The sequence below is a fragment of the Rhinopithecus bieti genome, unplaced genomic scaffold (genome assembly GCF_001698545.2).
Source record: "Rhinopithecus bieti isolate Rb0 unplaced genomic scaffold, ASM169854v2 scaffold_110, whole genome shotgun sequence".
In the NCBI taxonomy this organism is placed as follows: Eukaryota; Metazoa; Chordata; class Mammalia; order Primates; family Cercopithecidae; genus Rhinopithecus; species Rhinopithecus bieti.
The window spans coordinates 1,336,163-1,364,136 of record NW_016803311.1 but is presented as its reverse complement, the minus strand read 5'-3'; the positions used below and the strand labels follow the sequence as shown (position 1 = coordinate 1,364,136).

General features: G+C 41.4%; 1 protein-coding gene across 1 annotated transcript in view; it reads left to right on the top strand.

Moving 5' to 3' along the window:
- The window catches only part of GRIN2B (glutamate ionotropic receptor NMDA type subunit 2B), a 426,741-nt gene that overhangs the window by 212,035 nt on the left and 186,732 nt on the right, over positions 1-27,974 (top strand). Inside the window, exon 3 of the mRNA XM_017873067.1 lies at positions 19,788-20,386. Coding sequence (XP_017728556.1) covers positions 19,788-20,386 — 599 coding nt within the window. The remainder of the gene's footprint in view (positions 1-19,787; positions 20,387-27,974) is intronic.

Sequence of the window (27,974 nt, the reverse complement as noted above, 5' to 3'; positions counted from 1 at the left end):
CTCTTTTCCCAACAGAATCCTTGGCTCCTTATTGCTTTTCTCCTCCTCTTCTTCAGAAATCAGTGTGCCCATACCAAGAAGAATAGTTTCGTCATACCCCAAAAGTCTTCTTTTACTCCCCTCCAGAAAAAGAGGCATTTGTTTGCCTTTGAGCACTTCTGGGAAGATGTAGACTTCTGTTCCAAGGTGATTCTCTGTGTTCACCTTAAAGAAGAAGCAGACAACAACTGCTTTTACAACAATGTTAGGTGCCATGGCACCATGGTCCCCCTCATGTGTATTTGACAGATGCATAGCTCTGCATGTACAGATCTGTCTGAGATGACTCATTTCTGCATTTTTGTACATAAACACTCAATATTGTGCAGGTGTGTGCATGAACACAACTAAGGACATGCTAGCTACTTTAAACCAAAAAAAAATTAGACTTGGGGAAACTATAGGCCTCCAAATGCAGTTCCTTTATTGCTGAATGGATAGGAACTTGCCAAGTACATGTCTGTGAGTCAGTAGGTGGATACCTGGAAACACTGGTCACTTTTGCAGTTCTAACTGTCCCCTCCAACCCATCACCGCATTGGTCTGGGGCTGCTCAAGAGTTCTTCCTATGATTGTGTTGGAGTGTGAAATCCACCCACCTATAGTCCATGATATCTCTGGACCCTCCCAGAGAATGGACCTTAGAGCATTTACTTTACCTTTGAGGGTGTGGGTGAGAATGGAGGCTGAGACTTCGTTAAATGTGAATACATTTGCTGTAGAGCAGGGGGTGGCTTTAATCTTGAGAAATAGCAATGGAAAATGTGATTATTTTATAGGCCTGTGAAGATATTTAGAAATTGGTTGATTTGTAAAAGAAAGAAAAAAAAACCTGTTACAAGGTTGCAAGGTTGCCTATGTCTTAAGTGATTCAGATATTCAGAATTTCAAGTTTTACTTCTGCCTTACCTCTTCTTGCTCTTAGTTCAGGTATTTACTCTGTGCAGACGTGATTTAAATACTGCTTCTTTATCAGTAGGAATTACTTTGCATTATTTTATGTGTGTACTTAGAGAATTTTATATTGTAAAATTATGATGTACTGATATTAAATTGATACTTTGGCGAGTACACTGCAGCTGATGAATCATCCCAAAGAATCAGGGCAAGTGGGTGGAGCTTGTGGACTGAGCAGGGGGCATGAATGGGAGTGAGAAGTGGGTGGTTTAGCTTTTCTTTGTGCTCAAAGCAAACCAGTCTGCAGATGAGACAAAAGCTGGTGGCATTCCTCAGGTTGGGGAAGAACTCAGATTGGACAAGCCTAGAGGAAATTTAGATTTTCACATGGGAAGAAAGAGGTAGTTTTCCTTAAGTGGAATTGTGTCTGGCAAAGGAAAGTAACCTGATAGTAAAAGAGCCATCAGTGGCACAAACCAAACCTCCCCAGAGGGAGCTGATCCATCTGAGACCAGGTGAGCGGCTGGGAATAATAGCTGAAGAACATGAATTTTATGGAACAGTGGAATCAGTATCCTCAATGGGTTGTTGAACATTCTTCAGATATCTGACTACACAGTAAGAAGCAAGAAAGAGGCAAGGTATTTCTCTTGGGCCAGAAATCATAGCAATCATCCAGCTGAGTGAACGACCTAAAGTCATGGGAAAAATCAGTGGGACCCACACCAGGCCCTGAGGAGGTGGAGTGTTCAGACATATTCAGAAGGGACAGCTCGGGAGCCCATGCTGTTCTAGGTTACACTGAAGGACCAGTCAAACTGGAAGCTGTGTTTTTGATCAGATATGACTGATGCTTAGATCATGGGGACAATGAAAGTGACAGTGAATTTAACAATGTAACCAGTTTGTAAACCAGTATGAAATGAAACTCATCCTCACTTATATTCTTGGCTATAATATGTGGTCAATAGATTCACACTTAATGAACCAGGGAACTTACTGTGTACTAGGCACTGTACTGAGGACTTTCTTATGTAGTGTTTCATTTAATCCTCTTTACAGTTCTATGAGCTAAGAATTAACATTTTTATTTTCTAGAGGAAAATGAGGTTTGGATATAGTAAATAACTTTTCAAAGAGCACACAGCTAAGTATTCAGATTTGAATCTAAATTTCTGATTCCAAATCCAGTTCTTTTTTTAAATATATATATAGCAGCAATATGCTTCTGCTCTATTTTGAACTTATTGCTTTGTTACCTTGGCTACTTACTAAACCTTTCTTTGTAAAACTGTGTAGGTTTATCAAGACGAAAGTCTAAATTTTAGATTTTTACTGTATTGTCTAATCTCATGCTGTTAATAAAGACATACCCAAGACTGGTTAATGTATAAAGGAAAGAGGTTTAATTGACTCACAGTTCCACATGGCTAGGGAGGTCTCACAATCATGGTGGAAGGTGAAGGGGAAGCAAGGCACGTAGACAAGAGAACTTGTGCAGGGGAACTCCCCTTTATAAACCATCAGATCTCATGAGACTTATTCACTATCACAACACCAGCACTGGAAAGATCCACCCCCATGATTAAATTACCTCCCACCGGGTCCCTTCTGCAACATGTGGGAATTATGGGAGCTACAGTTCAAGATGAGATTTGGGTGGGGAGATAGCCAAACTATATCAGTTACTTAGGAGCCATTGTGAAGTGGTGGCTACAGAAACCAGTTGTCAAAATCATTCAGAAAGTTGAGGCACCTGGAGAAGAAATATGGGGAGTAAAACTTTATAGGGGTTTCTGGAGGCTGGTGCCCCTGGTTCTTGTCAGATAGAATCCATTACAGAATATCTTTAGTTCCTCACAGCTCTCCAACTCTCTGCATATATATCCTCATAATAAATTGCCTGAGGATGATGGCTTCCAGCTTCTCACTCATAAGTGGGAGCTGAATAATGAGAACACATGGACACAGGGAGGGGAACAACACACACCAGGGCCTGTCCATTACAGAATATCTTTAGACCATTATTCTCAGGAATAAATAGCACATATCTACCTCTCTTTGCAGCTTGTGTTGAGATGCTAATTCCAAGGACTAAATTGATGTTTATTTGACTTTTAAATCTGTGCTAACAAGTAACTCTGTAACCTCCTCTCACACCAAATTTCTGTGACGCCTATTAAATATTTCAGAAACTAGTCTTTCTGACAACCACTTAACCACCATTTTACAGAGGGTAAACTTAATATCTTACCTTGTCATATTCTGATACATTCAAAGTGAATCAAACTTGGTCAGTGTCAATGAACATTAAATTCTTTTGAAGTGATCATGGACACTTCACAGGCCAATGTGAAACACCCAATGATTTGGAAGAAACAAAGCTGTAACCTTGATGGTCAGAGCCAGTTCTTTCATCCAAAATTCTTAAGGATGTGGGGAATGACGTGATTTGAACAAAGTGCAGATCAATCTTATGTACAATGAGGAAAAGCTGAATACTGGTGAATTTGGCCTTTGTTCAAGACCCATGGATAAAGTATTTGAGAGAGTGGAGCAAGATAGGAGAAATTTCGTCTCTTGCAGCTGCAGAGAACTGGATGTAGTGAAAATTTTAGATACCAAGAGCCATATAAAGATTAGCAGAAACTCCAACAAAAGAGAAGTTCAAATAAAATAAATAGCTAACTTTCCGCATAGTTTAACATCTGCTTGATATTACACAAAGAACCTTCCTCAGGACCTAATGGAGGTTTGTGTGAGTCCCAGTGAGTTCAGACATGTGGAGCAGCCACCCATCCCAGGGTTTCATGCAGCTTCACTCATCTTTGATTATCCCCCACACAATCTGGGATACCAGCCCCCATCTACCTGCTTATTTATTATTTGGGGGTCACGTTTGTAAGCAATTTCTGATTAACCCTTCCTATGCCTGTGAAGGGGATATGGTTTTGTTAGCATCTATTACTCAGCTTGCTGATGCAAACAGTATTTAATCTCCAAGCAAACTGTAATTCTTCAAGTGTATGATTTGACTTTATCTCCAAGTAAATTGTCCCTGCTTGCTATGCCCAATTCTCTGTTAGCCATGAGCTGCATACTGAATAAACACCAGTGGCTGGATAGATGAAAGAACAGATGGAGGAATGCTGCAAATGTATACCCTTACAGCTCCAGAGACGTGCCTGGGGACTTGGGAGCACATGCAGGAAGCGCTGGGTATGAATGCGGCGAGCTCGCCATCCATCTTAAGAATGTGTGACAAAAAAAGCGCCACACTTGAATGAATATTACAACCAGATGGGATGAAAACAGAATGGGAAATAAGAAAAGGGGCTTGGGTTGGGGGTGGGAGGGTTCTTGTGTGAGTGAGCTTGCATTACTAAGGGCACTCTGTCCCCTGTCTCAGGCCAGGGAACTAAACCTGGCTCTCACCTTAGCTCTGCTCTGTTGCATTCTGAGCAAGGTAAACATCATGGAGGCAGATGTTTGCCTCATGAAAATGGGAAGCTGTAGAATAAAATCCAAGAATGATACTGTAAAACTAGGAAATAGTAACTAGCGGTAGCCTTTATACCTGTTTATTTGATTGATTGATTGAGACAGAGTCTAACTCTGTCACCCAGGCTGGAGTGCAATGGCACAATCTCGGCTCACTACAAGCTCCACCTCCCGGGTTCACGCCATTCTCCTGCCTCAGCCTCCTGAGTAGCTGGGGCTACAGGCGCCCGCCACCACGTCTGGCTAATTTTTTGTATTTTTAGTAGAAACGGGGTTTCATGTGTTAGCCAGGATGGTCTCAATCTCCTGACCTCCTGATCCACCCACCTTGGCCTCCCAAAGTGCTGGGATTACAGGTGTGAGCCACCGCGCCCAGCTACCTGCTTATTTTTAATTAGGTTCTTTCAATTAGCAGGAGCAAAGGCTAAGTTGTTGCACAACAACCAACAAAATAAAAACAAAATACCAGGCAATTTACCACGAGGATATTTGTGTCTAGAGTTGGAAAGCTGGGAGGAACTAAGACCACTCCCCGGCTGGCTTCCTACTGGGTCTCCCTCAGGGACATATGGTCTGTATTTTGAAGATCTTGGGTTCTTTGCTTTCCACTTGCATCTGAGCCACTTCCCTGTCTATTGCAGGCATCCCCTGCTATCCCATAGCTTCTGCTTCCTTATTACTTCACAGCGCCCATGACCTTGGTTGTCATGGCCCTTACTCTGTTTCATGTTATAGGGAAAGACTTGCCATTCTTTCCAGTTGTTTTGGTTCAGACTTCTGAGAGAGACAGAGGGTCTGATGGTTCTGGCCCATTTTTCTAACCAGGCCCACTTTTTTCTAGCCAGGCTTACTTTTCTCAGTAAGCCATAAAGAGTAGCCCCTGGTGGCAGCCTCTGGTAATGCAGGCATAGTGTTTAGGAGGCTAATTTAGGTGACACTGTTCATAACCCTCAGACTGCAGGCACTGGGCAGCTTCGAGGTGGTCTGTTTCAGCCAGGCACCCATCTCTGATTGACAATACTTACATTGTGCAAAGAAGAGCTGAAGCTGTGAACCAGGGCAGGTAATCTAAAAGAAAAATTGGGCATGATGGATATGATGACTTGACATATCAAAGAAGGAAGCTTAACTAATTCTGACTTTAGAAGGCATTCACTGAGCAAAGTGAAAATCCTCTTTTAGTGCATATTTAATAAATAAGGCCAATTAGGTAGCTGAAGAGTTTTATTGTGGTGAAAGAAAGCAGGAGAAATTTTACCTTTCTGTGAAGGAACAGAGAGGGTAATCTGAGGTTATTCTCCCTTACATTAGGAAAGGATTAAGAAGTTGAGAGAATTAAGGAGAGACAAACTTACCCTCCATCACGGAAGATTTCAATATTAATAACTTACTGTAACTAGGTTACTGATACTATGGAGTTTCTTGATGAGAGGTCTTTTGGGGACTCTTCTGAAAATTTTGATAACCTGTGCACCTTCATGGAACTCAAAAATATGAACAAAAGAGGACGTTTTCCTATGAACCAAGATATCTTTCATCTGTGTGAAGCTAACTTGCAAACTTAACCCATGATCTGGTAACTCTGTTGGCAAATTGTTACATATATAACCAAAATAAGCATCAACATACAGACAAAAACATTGTGCCTTACTCTGTTTGTACCTGGAAGTACCTCTAGCTCAGATAATATGCTGTTTTTTTGGGCAAAAGTTGAGAAACTATGTTGCTGTTTATACTGTTAATACACATGGGCGCCATTGCTAGTATATATCCACTTATGTCATGGTGCCAAGAATAAAAGCAGCCTCTAAAACATATTCTTGATTCATCAGTAAGAAAATTAGAAAAAAAATATGTTTCTTTAATAGACATGGAGGCAGTTTTGTGAACTGATAGCATTTAGGTAGTCATCTATGTTTAAATGAATGGAGCACAGGAACTAGTCAATTGAACTGGAGAAGGAAAATTTGGCATTAGGCTACTCTTTTTTTTTTTTTTTTTTTTTTTTAAGACAGATTCTCGCTCTGTCCCTGAGGCTGGAGTGCAGTGGTATGATCTCTCGCTTCACTGCAAGCTCCGCCTCCCAGATTCACGCCATTCTTGGCCTCCCAAGTAGCTGGGACTACAGGCGCCCGCCACCACGCCCTGCTATTTTTTTTTTTTTTTTGTATTTTTTAGTAGAGACGGGGTTTTATGGTGTTAGCCGGATGGTCTCGTTCTCCTGACCTCCTGATCCACCCACCTCAGCCTCCCAAAGTGTTGGGATTACAGGCGTGAGCCACCATGCCTGGCCAACATTAGGCTACTTTTGTGAGTTGCTTGGATTTAAATTTGAAAGCCCACATCATCTCTACCATAGGAACACTGAAATAATTGATTGATTTCCTGATCAGTGTGTATAATTATTAAAACTATCAGAGGGCTAGAGGAAAAAGGCCAGTGTAAAGAAATCAAATACACTGAGAGAAGAGGAGAGATGAGGAATTATCATTCCCCCAGCTTTTCTGAAGAATAAAATCTTAACAAAATCAATTTGCAATCATTTGAAGAGAAGAAGGTTTTTTAACTGGGCAGCCTGACTTCATAAAGGACAAATCCTGTCATACTAATCTAATCTTCTGAGATGAAAATGAAAGGCTGGGTAGATCATGGAAAAAGATTTATGTATAATTCATTTAGACTGTAGCTATGATTTGGACGTGATACTCTATGGTATGCCTATTAGCCCTCACCTGACTGCCTGAGATATCAGAGTAGATATCAGAGGCTCGTTGTCCACCTGAGGACAAATACAAGGAACAGTTCAAGGCCCAGTGTTACTTATGTTTCTTTTCACAGTCGGGCATTTGGATTGAAATGCACATGGATGTTTACTTTGCTCACTGCACAAAACTAGTGGGAGAACTGGGAAAAAGAGGGATAAGTAGAAAGAAGCTTGAAAAATATAGTTCTCCAGACATCGTGCCCTCTCTTCTCACCATTTTTAGGATACTTATATTCTAAACTTCATGCTGGCATTTAAATAAAGAACATCATCAATAATTTTATATATTTTTATCTTCCAATTAGCTCGCCTGAGGATGATGATGGCTTATACTTCATTTCTACTTCCTCCAGCACCTGATAAGCATTTAATAAATATGTGATTGATTAGCAAACAATAATGTTACAAAGAATCAGTTGTATGCATGTCCAGTAGAAGAACACCGCAGAATAATAATGTGTACCAAGTCCATCACTAGTTAGCAGTGCCAGTGGATAGATGCATGGGATTGAAGCGTAAGGCATTCATGAAAATTATCTCTGTAATATACTAGGCAGAGGTTAGACTTTAACTAGACTACTGTCATCACTCTGTGCTTCCTAATGAAACAAGGATGTGTAGACAGTTCAGATGAGAGCTACAGAGATGAATAAAAGAAATTTGAGAATATATGCTGCAGTGGTTGTTGGGTGCACCCTGAGCCAGACCTACATAGGTTCTCTTTCCAGCAGTTACCTTGGGCAAGTCCCTTCATGTCTCTGAAGCTCACTTTCTCTATTGGTAAAACGGAGAAAATATCAGGGCCTACTGCAATGGAATATGAGAATATATTCACATAGTGCATGGACAGCATGGAGCCTGCTCTATGCACTCAATGAATATTGTCCTAAGAACTATAGGAAATGAATTAGAAAGGGAGATTGTTTAGGCTCAGGAAGAAAAGACTGAGAGTGGGCTTAGCAATAATCTGTACATGCAAGGTAATGACAAAACATCATCCATCTTGACATCAGTTTTGTTCATACTGACAATATTTCTGAGGGCTTATCATGTGCCTTCCACCAAGGAGAGCATGAGAGCCAAAGAGCTTAATCTGCAGCATGATAGACTCAAGACAGACAAGGGGATGAATTTCTGAAAGTCAGGTTGCTGGACTGACTGGCTTACGTAACTGAAGAAAATTGTGAGCTTTTCTTTGAAGACTTGGAAGATAATCTAGTTTCACTTACATTCTATAAAACTGGTTTAGTTGTGATCCTACTATGAGCTGGACTAATGTGTTCTCAGGGTACTCTGGTTAGTGTCTATTCTTTGAGATCTTGGGCTGGCATTTAACAGAGAGTTTCATCTGTGCTTATAAAAGATGAGCAGATCGGCACCTTTAGGCAGTACCGAATTAACATCAAAATGTCATTGCTGCGCCATAAGGATGTCCCCATTTTGTTTTGTTAGCGTGGATCAGAATTCACAGTTGGCCGATGTGAGCCTGATAGCTTCAGGTGAGTTGATTTACTGCCAGTTCTAAAGATAACGAGACTGCATGTCGCACTCAGACTTGTCTGGGATGATTCATTTATAGGCAGGGGCCCCATTGTGAAGGATTCAGATTAGCCATTAATAAGTACTAGTATCTGATTATAACAGTGATGGTGTACTCCAGAGTCTGACAAGGGTGGGGGCAAGAATAAGCCCCGAGTTTCCTTCTGTTTGAAATAACAAATGACATTTTCTTTTGAAGACCTCTTTCTCTGCTTGTCAACTTCCACCAGAGGAAAAGTATCCAGGTGAAATGCCATCAACTATAGAAATGTTGGAGACCACTGAATGTGGTTTGAAAGCAAAGTAAACAAATTTTAAAATAAAAATGAGTAAATAGCCCATTGTTTTACTTGCCAAGTAAATTGCCAAATTCTTATTTCTGGGAAAGATTTATTCTTATTTCCATCGACGCTGGTACCTCCTATGAGTGATTTCTGCTGCTTTTCCCGGCTTGGTCCATCTCCCAGAGTCAAGTTGAGATAGCAACAGCCTTTCAGCTACCCAAGGTCCCACAGGGAAGAATGGCAACACTTGTTGGGCTAATGGTTTTAGCCGGTTAGAGAGCATTCTGATGGGGTCTTTATCTGTGGAATTAGGACTGTGGAAAAAGGGAGACAAAGAAAGAAGAGGTCACAGACTGGGCTGCAGTGCTGATTGCAGCAAGCAGGGACAAGATGGGCTCCAGGGATGTTGGTAAGTCAGAGGGGATGGGCTGGGCCAGAGAGAGTCTCTTGACTGTGTTGGCAACTGAATCCTTAACATTCTGTACTTTCTAAACTAATATCCTTTTTTTTTTTTTTTGTATGGATAGAGAAAAGGATAGGCTGTTTTCTAGGACTGTGGACACAATTGTGTGGTTAGAAAAATAGTTTTCATGTGTTTCTCCCTGTATGAGGTTAGGAGCTGGGCATCCATCCTAGTGGATTGTGTTGCATTCTCAATGAAACTTCACATGTCCATTCCCAGGAGAGTTAGAGATCAAGAAAATGAAGGTAAGCAGTTAGAAACTCGGAAGTCTTAAAGATCCATTTTTAGTGCTAATAACCAGCAGCTATAAATGAGCCATAGTAAAAGAAAGAGTTGAATAATTCTGGAAAGGAGAGCAATTTTCAGTATAAAGCAAACAAAGAAAATCTCAAATAAACTTGGATGCACCCAGTCAAACACTGAACACAATTTGTATTGCAGGCCAGGGTCTAGGGAGGGTCAGAAAGCCAGGAAAGATTGGGCTTAACCCTGCCATGGGGTTGCCTGCCACAAGGTGGAGGTCAGCAAGCTCTGAGTCCCTATTTAAGAGCAGATAACCCCCTTGGTGGGATTCAGGCTAGTGTGGGTATGTAGGAGTTTGATATAGTAATGGAAAAAGGCAACCCAGATGTGTTGACACTAATAATGGCCTAATCATCTCATATAGAACAGGAAAGGGTAGATGTGTCAGACCCCAGCTGGCATCTGTAGATATAGGAAGCCCAGAATCAAGGATTTAGGCAGCTTCTCATGGACTGTCCAATGTAGTTGGAGATTCTGAATAAGGGTCCTCATCCACTGGAGACTGGAATAAAAATCAGAACATGAGGAGGTAATTTAGTCCTTTGGATTGGGCACGTGGGAGGCACAGGAAAAGACAGGCTTCATTTGGGTGACTATATCTGCACCCAGCCAGGCTCACAATCCGTTCACCAAATCCTGGGCGTAAAGCAGCCCAGCTAGCTTTAGAAGATGGTGTTGGTGAGGACAGTACTTGGCCCATCCTGGCTTAAAAATCAGAAGGCAGTACTTAGTGACTGAAGTTCAAAGTCTTATAGTTGAATGAAGCTGGGACACGCAGGTGCTGACAAGTTGTTGAAGATTTCTTTTTTTTTTTTTTTTTAATCTGCCTCTGTGCAATTTTATTTTCATTTCTGGAGCCCTTCAAAATGCATTGCCTCTTTTAGATGGAGGACCAAATTGGTTTGGGAGATGTGAATAAATTCAAAGCCTCTTTGATTGTGAACAGCCGTACTTTGCTATATGTGAAGAAGTACTGATCAGTTTTCCAAACTAGAGACCTAGAAAAACACATCGCTGGATGTTTGGTGGGGGGTGGGGGAAAAAAAAAAGCTTTCTCAGAAAACTTCTTTCTGGATTTAGCCTTTGGAGACAATGGCTTGTTAATCCCTGGCCAAACAAGCATGACTGATCCACATTTTAAACTCAGCCATGCCTAGTCTCCCACTCCATATGGAGCTGGGACAAAAGGGCAAAGAGCCCTTTGTTTCCCAGGGATCCCTTGAAGAGACCCATGTGCACAAGCAAGATCGCTGTATCTAGAACCAGTGCGTGTGTTATTTTCAGCAACATATGAGGTACTAGCACTCATCGCTTAATCAAATATAAAAACGCCTTTTCTACCCTTCCGCTTCTCTGCTCCCCTTGGTATATGAACGTGATGTTCTGATCAAATGTGTTTGAAGAGATGGGAATGTTAATTTATTTGAGACAAATGTCAACATCTTTACTCTGAAAAATGCGCTAGTACGTCAAGTGCCATCACTGGCTTGCACTTAACTCTGCTCTTTAGTAATAATCACAGTTCTTTTGTAGATGCTGTCCTTTCAGCTTAGGTTAAATAAGATGATTTTGATGAGATAAGGCAATTTTGGATTTAGTATTTCATACCTACTAGGAAATGATGGCCGGGCACGGTGGCTCACACATGTAATCCCAGCACTTTGGGAGGCTGAGGTGGGTGGATCATGAGGTCAGGAGATCAAGAAAATCCTGGCTAACACAGTGAAACCCCGTTTCTACTAAAAATGCAAAAAATTAGCTGGGCGTGGTGGTGCACGCTGTAGTCCCAGCTACTCAGGAGGCTGAGGCAGGAGAATTGCTTGAACCTGGGAGGTAGAGGCTGCAGTGAGCTGAGATTGCGCCACTACACTCCAGCCTGGGTGACAGAGCTAGACTCCCTTCCAAAAAAAAAGATCAATTTTTCCTTTTGGTTATTAGGTTTTGTTTTATGATGCCTTTCATTTTATTCTATAAATTCCCAGATCTATATTTGTGTTGACCACACTTGATTTTATAAATTTAGTGTGATATTGATAACCCTACTACTTAATTAACACTTAGTTCAATATGTACACACCTTTTCTCTACTCATTTCATTTCTTTCAACCTTTCCTGTTTTCCTGTCTTCTTCCATTGTGTTTATTTAAAAGTATGTTTATTCACTCACAGAACCTGGTTGTTGCTGAACTTGAGAGCTTGCTCTTTTATAGAAAGGCACCTCTTAATAAAAATGCAAGTCAGTCCATCTGAGAGTAGGTTTGATTTGCATAATGGAGTAGGCCTTGGAAAGGACTTTTACTTTAAGATGAAATGAAACAGCCTTGTTAAGATTTTAGCGGTCCTGATACCTTACAAAGGGGCACAAACACATTCTCGAAGTGCTCTTACTATCCTCCAGGCCCTTTGCTCCCTTACTTTAATTCTGTAATTAATTTGGATATCTTAGTGATGGGGAATCTGCCTGTTCCTTCTCCTCTTATTACACTTCCTATCGCTTTCTTCTGGCTATAAAATTGTCTCTGCGACCTAGAATATCAAGAATCTTGTAGACATTCTCAGAGTGAATGAACACCTTTAGTTTGTTTCTCTACTGTGGCTTAAATTTGGTGATTAAAGCACATCCAAAGAGAGACTCAGTCAGGGAGGAAAATGGGGCCAAATTCAAGTAGAAAGGACAATTATCTTCTGAAAGAACAAATAATAAAAAGAATGCTGGCTTCTGCGGAAGTTGTGTAGTTATCCAGAGTGGCTCTTAAACTTGTCAGATCTGCTTGAATTTCTTTGAAAACTCAGAATGTTCTCCTTTGTGTGCAAGGGTTTAAAGAAAAGAATGGGTCTGGCATTTAACAGGCAGGAAAGATCATGATTCTCTATCAATATGCTTCCATTGTGTGTTTCAGTCATGATATTTTTGATTAATGGTGAGGCTGGAGAACATTAGAAATTTACCCTATCTTGCAAGATACTGCTCACAAAACTCTGACACTATTCAGAGCCATGCTAAGGGACTAACTCCAGCCTCAGTCACCAGAACAAAGTGATGACGTGGTATCAGAATTTCTAGTTGTCAAAGGAGATGATCATTGAGGATTTGATGAGTAGAGGAAAGTATTTCCCCTTATTATGGGAGAAGAAAGAGATTTTTTTGTCTCCCATATTCTGCTTCTACTCTGTGCTAAATGTGGAAGTGAAGATGGAGTACTCAGAACTTCTCAGGACAGCTGGGTAACCCTGGCCTCTTAGCCCATCGTTTCTACACTTGCCTTCCTTAATCTGGTGGAGAAAGTCTCAAGGAAAGCCTAACAGTTCTAGACTTTTTCAGACACAGATCCTCCTCAAGAACTGAATTTAGAAGAACAGAAGAATTTTCTTTATTAATATAATAGGAAAGAGACTAGGAGGAAAACCAGATTGATTTAATCTGAAACCATACTAGTATCTTAACAGGATTAAAATCCCTATGATATTATACAGTACTGAGATTTGAATAATATGAAAGACTTTAAGATGCTGGAAAAATATAATCATAATTGGATAGCCAATAAAGATAAGTCAGATTTGAGAGCTATCTGGTTGCATCATCCATGACCCCATTTAAAAAAATTCAAATATTTACTGAGAGCACCCTGTAGGCCAGACCTCAATTCTAGGTGCTGGGTTATAGCAATGAACAAACACATACCGATCCCTGCCCTCCTGGTGCTCACATTTAATTAGCAAGAGGCAGATGAGTTCATAATAAACATGCCAAATAAGTAATCATGTAGTCCCTCTGATGAGAGATGCTATGGGAAAAAGAAAAATCAAAGCTGGACAAGGGGATCAAACATGCCTATGACAAGTGAGGACAGGCTTCAGCATTCCATGGTGTGGTCAGGATTGAGAGCACTTTATTGGGAAGGCAAGATTTTAGTAAAGACATGGAAGAGGTGCATGTGTGATACCTGGGTAGCTGGAGAAAAAGTGTTTCAGGCAGGGGAAATAGCTAGAGCAAAGGCCTGGAGCAACAATGTGTGCACATTCAAGACAGATCAGAGTGCATGGAGCAGAGTGAGGGCCTGGGACCCGAGGGCCAACAGGGGGTCCAAATCAAGGGTGCTGGCTAGTTCTTTGTAGTACACTGGGAAGCCTTTGACGGTTTTGGGTAGACAATAACATCGCGTTTACAAAAGAACATCCTTCTTTGTTGAGCATTAGACTAGGGGGTGGAGACAGAGCCACTGGTACCATTGAGCAGACTCTTGCAGGGATTGGATGAAGGACGTCGAGTATTGCTGGTAGATAAAGAGGACTGCAAGTGGACATTGGCGTCAATATCAAAGTCACCTGCCTTTTACAAGAGGAGTTTCCATGAAGTGGTGGAGTTGAAAGTCTGATTGGAGTCAGTTTATGAGAATGGGAGAAGAGAATTAGGAGAAATGAGTATAGATGTTGCTTTCAAGGAGTTTGCTACAAAGAGATGTAAATAAGTGACTATAGCATTTTCTGTCACTCTGGCTGGCTACAATAGGGATCCCCTCACGTTTTGTAAAAGCACAGTTTATGTATAACTTTTCAGGCGTGCTTTATTTCTATGAGGTAGATATGTGCCGTCAGCATAAAAATTAGAAACGAGGCTGGGTGCGGTAGCTCACACCTGTAATCCCAGCACTTTGGGAGGCCGAGAAGGGTGGATCACCAGGAGATGGAGACCATCCTGGCCAACATGGTGAAACCCCATCTCTACTAAAAATACAAAAAAATGAGCTGGACATGGTGGTGCATGCCTGTAGTCCCAGCTACTTGGGAGGCTGAGGCATGAGAATTGTTTGAACCTGGGAGGCAGAGGTTACAGTGAGCCAAGATCATGCCACTGCACTCCAGCCGGGCAACAGAGTGAGACTTCATCTCAAAAAAAAAAAAAAAAAAAATTGAAACTAGATGAGATCATCAAATTCATTTCAGTTACTTTCCCACCCAGTAAACAAAACTTCTACAACATTAATACAATGAACACTAGAAAAACGTGTCATGTGTCAGCTAGGGATCTAGAGATGAACAAGGTATAGTTTATAGTCTTGAGAAACATTTTTAGTCAGATAAGGCAAGTAGGCATGTTTACTGTGTAAGTATGATGACTGAGGCATGCACAAAATGTGATAAAAGCAAAGGGGAGATAGAACTGAGTTGACTAGGGCAATTTAGAAAAGATGACATACATAAAAGACCTGACATTTGAACTGGGTCTTAAGGATAATCATAAAATTTTCCAGCCCATGTACTGGGGAACAACCCTCTGTTAGATAATAATCCAGCTCTTGTTTGAATGCTAACAGTGACAGAGAGCTCACTACCTTATGAGACCCATTCCATTTTAAGAACCTATAATTTTTGCAAATGCATTTCTTATATTGAGCCCAATAATGCCTTTTAATACTTCTACTCTTTGTTCCCGTTCTCTTCTCCTCTGAATTTAATGAGCAAAGATTTGTCTTTCTACCAAATAAGTCATTTCAGTATTTGAAAATAGGTATGTTCTCTTTGAAGCAATTTCTTTTCGGTGTTGAAAAGGGGGACATGGGTAGAGTCAGGTTCCCAGGGAAGCAGACTCTGAGCCTGAGGTTAGTGTGCAGGGGTTTTATTAGGGGTGCTTTTGAGATCAACACCATGAGCGGGAAGGGAAGATTGGACAAGGCTGGACAGGAGAAGTGTAGGTGTGATGTAGTTTTAATGGAAGCTCCAGAAATCCTGTGGGGGAATTCTGAAGATAAACTGACCCTTTGGAGTTGTCCAGAGTTAGGGCAAGAAGACTAGGTCTTTATACCTGTGACAGCCAGTTTTTCAGTGCCATTTACACCAGGAAAGGGACACGGCTTTGGGGAAGTGGGCTTTTTCAGCTGAGACAGTCCCCAAAGGTGTTGGGTGGAAGCCTATTGCCAGGGGCACTACCAGCCACTGGGGCACTTAATCCTTTATTTCTGAAGTGGATCGATCAGGGATCTGGATGCTGCAGAAGAGGAATCTTACGTACTGCTAATTTTTTAGACAATTATTTTCTGAGGCAGATAATAAGATAAAAAAGCACCTCTTTTTGTTTCTTCTTATTAGCAAATAAACACCACAAACATCAAAGTGATGGGGGCCCCACATTATGGTGCTAGACTGTTAGGGTCTAGTGTACAATTCTACCTTCTCTGTGCTGCTTATTCATCTCTGTGAGGGTGGCCCTTTATGGAGGAATATGTTAAAGATGCTCTTGAGGTGAATTGAAGGAGTACGTTCAGGTAATAAATTCAACTGGGATTCTTCACTAGGAGGAGACTGCTCCAAGGACCCCTGCATGTCAACATTTTGTAATGACATTAGAAGATAAAAATGTAAGTGGGGAAGCATAGTGAGCTGCAAACAGAATTATATCTCTGTCCTTCATCCTTGATGACTTGTGGTAATCACAGCGCATGCTGGGTGCCTGCAAAGATGGATGTGTGGCCACCAGTCCTTTCCACTCTATGCACACATGAAGATTGCCCTTTGATTTGTGGCTATGGCCATAATTTGCAAAGCCTGTCACCATTTGCAACTTATAGCTAGCCTAGAGTTTTACTGAAAAAGGGTTGTCCCATTCCTGATCACTGTACACCATATTGATGTGTCAACTAAATGAATAATAACTGGACTACTCATTATACCAGAAAACATTGGCCCAAGCTATTATTCTGTTTCTTGACTTCTGTTTGGCTTCATTAGCCTCCTTCGGGTGCCAGGTAAAATGGTCATATAAAGCATCCTTATTTAATAAGAGCTTAGTAAAATAAAATGGTTGAGCTGGGCATTGATGGGGCAGAGGAATCAGGAAAAGATCAGATTGTGGAGGACACTAGAACTAGAAGGTACAATAAGGATGTGGTGAGGGATGATGGAGCCCATATTAATTCTTCTCATTTCTCACTCTCATTATGCATTGGCTTCCTTCACACAGTAGCTGGCAGTGTCTTTACAAGCCATTTGCAATTGGGGGAGAGACAGTATTAAGAGAAGCCTAACAGAGGGCAGGGCCAAGTCGGTATTTAATAGATTGGTTTTCTTTTAAATTCAATCTAATTAACATGAGCCCATTTACTATGGACCCTCATGGCTTTTGTATCTCTTGCTATGTATTTGAGCCAGCTGTGGTTTCACAGCACATGAACTCTGCATCTATTCAAGGGCCTTCTTGTGATAAGATCTGTTCATTTATCACAGAATAGGTAGACCTGTTTTGTTTGCCGCTGGGATGCCTTTCATCCCAAGCTTGTACATCTTGAAGCATACTGGAAAGTTTCTTCACTTTGCTATAACCACTGGGCTTGTGGAAGCTCATGTATTAATATTTCTTATTTGGGAATCCCCCAGTTTTTCTTTAACTGGAAGCATGACAGGAAAAACAAATGGGTGTCTCTTTAAAGTGACAGCTATTCTAGGGGTGTCACCCTGCCGCTGGTCTTCCTTTCCTGTCGTCGTCCTCTGTAGGCCACTGACAATTATTGGAATAAAATTGTATTGTCCCAGATTCCCACTTGTCTCAGTCCTTTCAGGCTACTTATAAACTGAGTAGCTTATAAAGAACAGAAATTTGGGTGAGCGCTGTGGCTCACACCTGTAATTCCAGCACTTTGGGAGGCCAAGGCAGGTGGATCACAACGTTAGAAGTTCAAGACCAGCCTGGCCAAGGTGGTGAAACCCTGTGTCTACTAAAAATACAAAAATTAGCCTGGCATGGTGGCGGGCACCTGTAATCCCAGTTATTCGGGAGGCTGAGGTAGTGAATTGCTAGAACCTGGGAGGTGGAGGTTGCAGTGAGCCGAGATTGCGCTACTATACTCCAGCCTGGGTGACAGAGCAAGACTCCAGAAAAAAAAAAAGAACAGAAATTTATTTCTCACAGTTCTGGAGTCTGGGAAGTTCGAGATCAAGGTGCCAGTAGATTTGGTGCCTTGTAAGGGCTCATGTCCTGACTCATAGAGAGCACCTTCTTGCTCTGTCCTCACAGGGTGGAAGGAGCAAGACAGCTCTCTGGGGCTTCTTTAATAAGGGCACTAATTTCATTTATGAGGGCCTCACTCATCTCTTGATACCATCAGATATCATCACCTTGGGAGTTAGGATTTCAACATATGAATTTGGGGAGGACACAAACATTCTGACCAAAGTCCCACTGTGTTATATAACCTATTAACAAGATCAGCTTTGCCTAAGAGTTATACTCATGTATTAGGAGAAGTCTCGGAACAGGGACTGGCCAGGGTTTGGAATAGATACACATGATATAATTATTCTATTTTGAATTCATTCCCTTTTTTCTACTCACCCATTCTTGGTACCTCACCCTCCCTGCTTTTCTCAATTACATGATCCTATCAAGCTCCCCTTCAACTGCATCTTTAAGTCCAGAGAAGAGAGTGCTGGTGAGCACCATTTCACCCTTAGCAGGAAAAATTACTTCTATATGACCAAGCATCCAGGGTTTCATTCTGGGTAGCCTGTGGAAAATGCGAAAAGCTCAAGCTGCGAGAACAAACAGCCCAGGCAGAGCTAGGGGCTGGCAGCTCTCACTGCCGAATCAGGATTTTTGGATACCAGCTGGATATTTCCCAGTCTGTATTTTTTTCAATAAAGGGTGCCGAAGAAATGCTTGGCAATTTCTCAGCTGCGCAACAATATGTTCCTGAACTAAGAAACCACTGTATAATTTTGTTTAAAAGCCCAGGTCACTTGTAACTGTGCTTTGAAGCTCTCATTGGGGGATAAGAAGGAACTGCCCCTTAGAAAAAGACACAGTTTTGTTAGCCCGGATTGCTATAAAATGGAGATGAGCTATGGGGTAGAAGATAGGGGGCACAGAGCAAGGAAAGAGATGCCATTACCCAGGAGGAAATCAGGGGAAATAGTCAAGAGAGGAGGACAAGGCTGAGAGGGTGTTCATTTTGTGGTTTCGGATTCATCTAGCTAAAGGTAGAGATAAAATGCAGGGCTTGACATCTCAGAAAAGCAGGTGAAACGCAGCTTAAAATGGGAGACATTTAAAATGGCTTCTCCCTGGAAAGGAAGGAGAAATCAGAAGATGCTCAGAATTGACAGTGGAGTGTGTGTGCAATGCCCAGGTCAAACCAAGATCTGTGGTGTCCTGTAGGTCAGAGAAAGAGCATGTCTTCTATATGTCTGAAGTAAAGCTTAATCAGATATGAGTTCAAATGGCAATAATTTTAACTTGCAGCTTAGACATACTGTTTGAGCCTTATTCTTTTCTGCATATATTATCATCAGAGCAGAAGTTAGAGAGAAAACTAAATGTGATATTAATTTAACATTTGTATGTTTATACAATATATACTGATCCAATTTCATACTACATATACTTCTCCCTGATGTCTGTACCTGAGTACCATTCACCTTCTGGACCACTGAGCTTATCTCACCTCCATAGATAGGTTTATGTGTAGATCAATGACATTTTTGGATTATGCACTCTGTGACTGAGTGATACACATTCACAAGGAAGAAATCCAAAAGCCTTGAAAAATGGAAAGTATGTATGTGTATGTCTGCATGAGCATCTGTATTTGTGTTTGTATAGCTCATTTGACAACAAAACCTGACCTGAACTGACATGAGGCCGTTTAGAGCCTTTATTCTACACTATGTGACTCTTCGTATGTTTTGCTATAGAAATATTAACATATTTGATTTTGGGAAGCTTCCCTAGGCTCTGGCAGTAACCCCAAGGATTTCAGACAAGGCAAGTATAGACCTAGGTTGATTTTCTGTAAAGTCTAGGAGACAATTTTTGGAAGAAAGGTATTAAAAATGTCTGCAATTTAAATATTTTAAAATATTTATTATAAATACAAACTTGTAAAGGCATTATATAAATAATAAGTAATGAACACAAATCTTTGTACTCACTTGGTTCAAAATCTCCATTACCATCTTTGGTTTGATGTTTTTCTCTCTTCCTTTTCTTGTCCTGTTCTTTTTCTAGGATGAATCCTCCATGTTCTTCCAGTTTGGCCCATCAATTGAACAGCAAGCTTCCGTAATGCTCAACATCATGGAAGAATATGACTGGTACATCTTTTCTATCGTCACCACCTATTTCCCTGGCTACCAGGACTTTGTAAACAAGATCCGCAGCACCATTGAGAATAGCTTTGTGGGCTGGGAGCTAGAGGAAGTCCTCCTACTGGACATGTCCCTGGACGATGGAGATTCTAAGATCCAGAATCAGCTCAAGAAACTTCAAAGCCCTATCATTCTTCTTTACTGTACCAAGGAAGAAGCCACCTACATCTTTGAAGTGGCCAACTCAGTAGGGCTGACTGGCTACGGCTACACGTGGATCGTGCCCAGTCTGGTGGCAGGGGATACAGACACAGTGCCTGCAGAGTTCCCCACTGGGCTCATCTCTGTATCATATGATGAATGGGACTATGGCCTCCCCGCCAGAGTGAGAGATGGAATTGCCATAATCACCACTGCTGCTTCTGACATGCTGTCTGAGCACAGCTTCATCCCTGAGCCCAAAAGCAGTTGTTACAATACCCATGAGAAGAGAATCTACCAGTCCAATATGCTAAATAGGTGAGTGTGGAACAGAGGGCGCGTTGATGGTGGAGATGAGAGGGGAGCTTCAAAGACGGGTTGGAAGTTCAGAAACTGCAAGAAGAACAGTTCAAGATGGTAGCAGGTTGAAGCCTGGCCTTGGGCATGGCAATTGGTCATGATTGGGGGAGTGTTTTGGATCCCACTTTGCCAAAACAACTTTCACTTATTGAGCATTTATTATGTGTTAAATGTTACTCTAAGGGTTTTGCATGTTTGGCTTCATTTGATCCTCAAAATAACTCTATATATCAGGTTTTAACAATTGTTTCTATTTTACAATACAAGAGAATAGGCTTGGAGGCATAAATTATACAAAGTCATGTTGCAAGTGAGTGGTCAGTTTGGAATTGAACCTAGGCCTCTCTGATCTGTAAGTACTACTTGATCACAAGGAAAGATGCAGGAGACTTACAAATAAGGGAGGACCAGTCCACTTACATTTCAAATGTTGGTGTATTATAGAAAGATAGAAGAACAGGTTATGTGGATCTGTAGTCATATGAAGGATATTCTTCCCTTAAAGAAACAGGCATGGTTTTGTCTCTTGCTTTTCCAGCTTCTGCCTTTAAGGGTGAGGATGGTGCTGTAGAGGCGGCTTTTATGGTTGCTCTTAGTCTGGTTTGTTTAGCAAGACCTCACCTTGCATAACCCAGCCATGACTGCAGTGCTTCCTCCGTGGGGTAATAAATGACTATGTGGGGTAGAAGATTCTATACTACACTTTTGTGGTTTTACTATTTGTATAAAACTTCTATGTATGTGCATTACAAAAATTCAAACTAAATAGAACATAAAGAAGTGTGTTTTAAAAATAAAAATGACCTTAAATCCAATTAATTGGAGATAATCATTGTAGAAATAATTAGTGAACATCTTTCTAGATATCTCTCTGTGCATGTACATTTATATGGATATAAATCTACAGTGTTACATATATGGAAATATAAGTATACTTGCTGTTCAATAGCTTGACTTCTTTCATTCAATAATGTTTTGGACATCCATTTGAAGTTATTTTTAATTGTATTAAGATGTACAGAAAGGTATTCAGAAAAACTTAGTGCATACTCAGGTACTCACCATCTAGCTTAATAAATAAAATATTAAAAGGTATACTTGGGATGTTAGAAAAACATATAGTGGAGGTTGCATGGGTAACTTCTAGAAGGGAGTTGGACTGCAGTCTGTAGAGTAGAGCTTCAATTCAGGGTTGAAACTCAAACCAGGTTCACAGTAGTTATATCTGTGATTCAATCCTGATATTCTTCCGCCGTCAACTCTCCAGAGGTTGCTCTTTCCATCATCCCTAGGTATTGCACCTTGCTTGGTACAGATTGTCTTGGTTTTTCTTCTACCTCTTTAGTTTCATTCTATTCCAGTTCCATCTGGGGCTCCTTAGCACACTCCTGTTTTATGCATCCCTTAAATATGGGCACTTCTTGGGGTTCTGTCCTAGACCTTCTTCCTTTCTCATCCATTCCCAAGGATACAATTAATGTCTGTATATCTTCCAAAGTGACATCTCTGGCTGGAACCTCTCCCTTGAGCTCTAAATTTTTATCCTTAGCTGTGGCCAGATATGTTTCTTTGGATTCCATGGCCACTTAGAACTCACAGTATCCAAAGCTGAACTTCTGTCTCTTCTGCTAGTCTCCCATCCTCTCCTAGCTGAATCTGCACTGCTTGTAAATGATATATCCTATTACAAAGTTACCTAAAATAAAAATTTCCAAGATGCCCTTGGTTCCATATCCCTGACACCTCACAGTCAATCATACTGTTTGCCCTGGATTTTAGTCCCCCCACACCTCTGGAATGCCGTTCTTGTTTTCATCTCTCCTACAACATCCCAGTCCATTTTTTCTAACATGCATTACTGCAGGGCTTCTTACATGATCTTTCTCCTCCCAGTTCTGCTGCTTTTCAATCTACATTGCAGCCAGGGTGATCAAAACTAAAAATGTGATTTCGTCATTCTCTTGCTTAATACCTTTCAGGGGCTTTTCATTGCTGCTATAATGAGGTCCATTCTCTTGAATATGGTTTATAAAGCCTTCAGCCTCATGGGCCCTGCCAGTCTTTCCAAAATTCTCTCACGCTCTTCTCTGCCTTGCATACTACCTTCCTGCAACACTGACCTTAGTTTAGTTCTTCGAAAACACCATGCTCTCTCTTGCTTTCAGCTCTTTCCTCTCTCTGCCTCAAACTTACTCTCCAGCGTGCCCCTTCCCACCAAACACAGGTGCTGATGTTCCTTTACCTGCCTCATGCTCTTCATTCCTCAGATTCCTTAGGCTTCAGTCTTGGCATTACTTCTGCTGGGAAGTCTTCCCTGAGCCTTGGACTAACATCACTACATTATATGCCTTCACTGCATCTTCTATTTTTCCGATAAAGCCACTCTTCAAACTGGCAATTGCGTGTTTTATTATCTCCCTTCCCTGTGAGCTCTGTGAGAGTAGTGACCTTCCCATAACACTCATTTCTCTGACCCCATTTCCTGCACAATGCATGGCACAGGGAAGTGAATGATGCCCTCCAAGCCTCAGTGCACACCTGCTCTGCAGGAGCCTTCCCGTTCTGCCCTGTTCTTGCAAGATAATAAAGATTCCCTTGAAAAATGTACTGTTGATTCAGTTCTGTAGCTTTGATTTTCCTCCCACTGTTTTTAGTGTTAAATTCAAATCTGATTCAGATTATTTTCCCAAACGTTTGCTAATTAAAACCAAAGCTAACAATGATGGACTACTGAGACTAAAACATCTGCCCAACAACACGAAGAAATCAAGTGAATGTTACCTTCAAGCTCATAAATATGGCCCAGGAATGCCTGCTTTTAACTTAAAACTTCTGCTGGGTAAACAATGATCTGCAGATATTATTATTTCCTGCTTGGCTTATGTTACATTACAATGTAAATGTCATCTCTGAAGCCTGCTCTCTAACCACATATCTCTGAAATAGCAATTGGTTTTAACCTTTGTTGCCATCTCTCTGAGGCCTGAGATGCTCCCATGTGGCCACCCAGGAAGGGGGCCCTACTCAGTCCTAGAGGCCCACATCCATCTTCTCCAGCGTAGCCGTCCTACAGGGAACAAGGATTATTATTCATCAGTTCTTCAGGCACCAGTGTAGAGCAGAGAGATTGAGAAATAGAGGGAGTCCAGCTTCACTTGATTTTCCAAATGTACTGCTTAAGAAGTGTCTTCAGATTTACCTACCTACTTCTCCACTAAAGCAATTCCTCTGCAAACTGCCCCAGTTCCCTGCCTTTACTTGGGTTCTGCATCTGGACATCTGGACATCTCTTGGATGTCTCCCCTGTCCATACACCTACATTCTTCCCTTATCTCTATTGTCTTTCTTTTCCGTCCTCTCCATCCAAATACATCGTCTGGTTTTTGACTCTCCATCCCTGCCCTGTCTTGAGAATATTTTAATATAGTTTCCTAGCAGGACCCAGAAAGGATTGGGGTTGACTAACGGGTTTATAGAGTTAGCCCCAAGTCTGCAGTTTTATCACCAGGCACAGCACGCTCAAAAGCAGCAGTGGAATTCAATTAGGCACATTCAGTTCAAGCTCCTCCTACTTACCCTGGTCTGAATCAGACTCTCCACCCCCTTCAGAGCTCTGGTCTCACTAGGGTCACTCTTTTAAATAACAAACCAAGCAGCCACACCATTTAGGCACAGCAGGAAATCTTTGCAAATAAAATTGCTGCAAATGGCTGGTTGTTTTATAAGGATGACTTTTCCTTCAGCCTGCTGTTCTCCTCTCAGCAACCACAGTAGGGAGGAAGGCTCTCTGGGAGATTTCTGTGAGTGGCCCAGCCCCAGGATGACACTAGGGATATAGAGTTAGGAAAGTGGCTTCTCCTCTCACCTGAAAAGGTAGTAGCATTCATAGGCCCCTTTCCCCGCTAGAAGCATTGTAGGGGGAGGTACAGTTGTCATTCACACCTGTCCAGACTGCAGCTTTCTTTCTATGTGGGGGAAATTCTTAAGTCTACACTTAGGGGATGGAGAGAAGAGGTTATACGATATAGCTGAATCCCAAAGAGACAAATGCATTTGAAGTGATTCACCTGTTAGTTACCAAAGGAAGAATATATTTTTATGGCACAAAATCCTTCTCAGAGAGGATCCTTATTTCAATTCACTATCAAATGACATTATTTATCAGGTGTGAATCCAAATTCCTCACTGATAACTTCTTAACTCCTTGAAGCTTGGCCTGTTATAGACTTAGTGATTATCTCCAGATAGCTTCTGGGTTGCCTGGAGGAGGCATTTTGCCAGGGTTGCAAGAAAAATACTTAAGCCCAGTTAAATTTGAATTTCAGATAGACAATGAATAATTTTGTTAGCACAAGTCAGTCCTAAATATTGCGTGGGACATACTTATACCAAACGTATATTTGTTATTTATCTGAAATTCAGATTTCATGGGGCTCTTGTATTTTTATTTGCTAAATCTGCTAACTCTACTTGGTATACTTATAAAAATTAATTTTCTGTTGGAACTTCATAGCATTCACTTGTGCCTTATTAATAAATATAGTACGATGCCCTATACTATAGCCCAAGACATGCTAAGAGAGTTTTATTCCAACTGATAACTTTATTTGATTGAAAGAGCTGGAGAATTTCTTATGCTATATATTCTCTAAGGGAAGAATTTTCTTGGTTCTTGAGAAAAGTCTAAACACCTTTTGGAACCAGATGATCTGAAAATGTTTAGAAAATGATTAGATAAGTTTTCCAAACCCATCTTCATTCCCCTGAGCTGGGAAGCAATTGTGAGTTATCAGTAGGCATCTGTCTACATTTTTCATTTATCATTTCTCCAAGGAGTAGTTAGTGGTTATTTTCCTTCTCCATGTACTCTGTAATCTCCAATGGTCTGTTTCTGTCACTCACATGATAGTACACCTGCCACGTACCTCTGTGCTCTCTTTCTGTCCTGAGAGCCCGCTGGTTCTCTTCATACAGAGCTACTTTTGGAACTTGTAGAAAGAACGGATGCTATTTGAGATAGATGGATCTTAATATAGCAAACCTCTTATGAATCTTGCCTAATTACTTTCCCCCAGTGTCTTTGGTTTTTCTACTTAACATTTGTTTCCTCCTCCCCCAAATTCTTCTTTCTCAGTGAAAGTTGCCATCTCAAGAGGCTGGGTCTTCCCAGCCCAGCCTTTGACGGATGGGGAAGAGTGACTTTGAATAAGTAATGTGAAAAAAAGTACTTTGTTAGGTTCTTTTTTTTTTTTTTTTTTTTTTTGAGACGGAGTCTCACTCTGCGCCAGGCTGGAGGCAGTTGCCGATTCTCAGCTCACTTGCAACTCCACCTCCCGGTTCACGCCAGTCTTTCCTGCCTCAGCCCCCCGAGTAGCCTGGGACTACAGCGGCCCGCATCGCCGGCTATTTTTTTTGTATTTGTTTTTTAGTAGGACAGGGGTTCACCGGTTAGCCAGGATGTCTCAATCCTACTCGTTTGATCCGGCCGCTCGGCTCCCAAAGTGTGGGATTACAAGGCTTGAGCCACCGCGCTTTGTTATCTAAGGAGAGCTAGATAGCCAATCTTCCTCAACCTGAGGCATTCCCATTCTTGGAACGGAACCAATGCATGAGCCAGATTGTTCCCATGGGATCCTCATTTGATTCTTGGCCTGGAAAGTGCTGAAAGGTTAAAAAATAAATGAGGAATTGAGTCCATTCGTTTTTAGACATTATGGGCAAGAGCTGGTCATTACCCATCTCTTATTTGTTATTAAATGTTCGATGAGTGCCAAGCACAGGCAGATTTATGGTAAGGAAAGCACATGTTATAGGTTCACTTTACTTCATCTAATTTACATGTGAAACAACAAAAAGGTTACATGAATGCGTAGTAATAAGCAGTGTAGCCGGCACAGTGGCCTTTCACATGGATGCGTAGTAATAAGCAGTGTAGCCGGCACAGTGGCCTTTCACATGGATGCGTAGTAATAAGCAGTGTAGCCGGCACAGTGGCCTTTCATCTTATTAAAGAAGTGCACCGGAGTCTAAGGAAAGCTGCATTTTTATGTATATGCATAAAAATGCAAATTTTCATACAAAATATTTAGTAAAATGACACACACCTGTATATAGAGGGAGGGAATGACTTTATCTGCTCAGTAGTGTAAAAGGTTAATAAGTTGGGAAAAATAATCGGAGAACCTAATAACTATCCTAAAAGATACATTCAATGCTTATTGTAGTTCAGGCATAACAAAGCATGTGTTAGCTGTGTACGGGACAATCATTGAATGGGAGGATGATTCAAGCTCTTCTGTTTTCCTCTAGTCTTTCACATTCCTCATATCAGACATATAGATGGTCATTTCAGTAAGTGATTGTTGCTTCTTCTCCCTAAACTCAAACTCGTGAAAGGCATTTTCAAGTATTTAACACTGAGACCCCCTACAGTATTCTTTCCTTAATCACTATTTAATTCTGTGGCTGACTTTTAAGATTCAAAACTCACCCATAATATAGGTGGTGTTTTTTTTCTTTGTCTGTTTTTTGTTATTCTTCCTCTTTCTCCCCCCTTTTATTTTCTCTTCGCCTCCCTCCTTTTGCATTTCAATAAAGTCCAAAATGGATTCCTATAGTCCATTTTGCATTGCTTTAAAGGAATACTAGGGGCTGGGTAATTTATAAATAAGTTTTTTGGCTCACAGTTTTGCAGGCTGTACAAGAGGCATGGTGCCAGCATCTGCTTCTGGTCAGGGCCTTAGGAAACTTCCACTCATGGTGGAAGGTGGGGAGTGGCGGAGGGGGGGCAGGCATGTCACATGGTGAGACAGAAAGCAAGAGAGTGAGGGCACGAGATGCCAGGCTCTTCAAACAACCAGCTCTCACATGAATTAATAGAGTGAGAACTCACTCATGACCATAGGCAGGTCATCAAGCCATTCATGAAGGATCCATGTCTGTGACACAAACACCTCCCACCAGCTCAATCTCCAGCATTGGGGTCACATTTCAACTTGGGATTTGGAGGGGACAAACATCCAAACTATATCACTCCTTTAAAAACTTAGTATGATTTGGAGGAGAGGGCAGGGGATACAAAGGGTGAGTGAGTGGGGAAAGAGTTACATTTAACTGAGGACAGTGGGTGGGATGAAGAATGCACACCTGTGCAGGGGAAGAAGATACAGATGGAATATGGTCTATGGGAAGGAATAGGATGGTCTTGAAGGCAGAAGCAAACCAGAGAAGGGCAATGGCTCTCAGTGGAGAAAGCAGACAAGCCTCATTCTGAAAACAGATTCCACCTCAGAAAGGACGTGGGTTGGTGACAATGGCATGGGTTAAAAAGAGGGTCATAGGTATATATTTAAATCAGCCCCGGTTGTCAGCCAGGCTGTGAAAGTTATGAACTCCAACGTTAGTTGTCTTTTTGAGTACTTACTGCATCCCCAGCGCTGTGCAGTTACCTAATTTGATCCCTGCAAAAATCCTGATGCAAATGTCCTCGAGAGACATTCTCTGATCACCCTGTTTAAAAGGGCAAGTTGTATTCCCCACCCTCCCA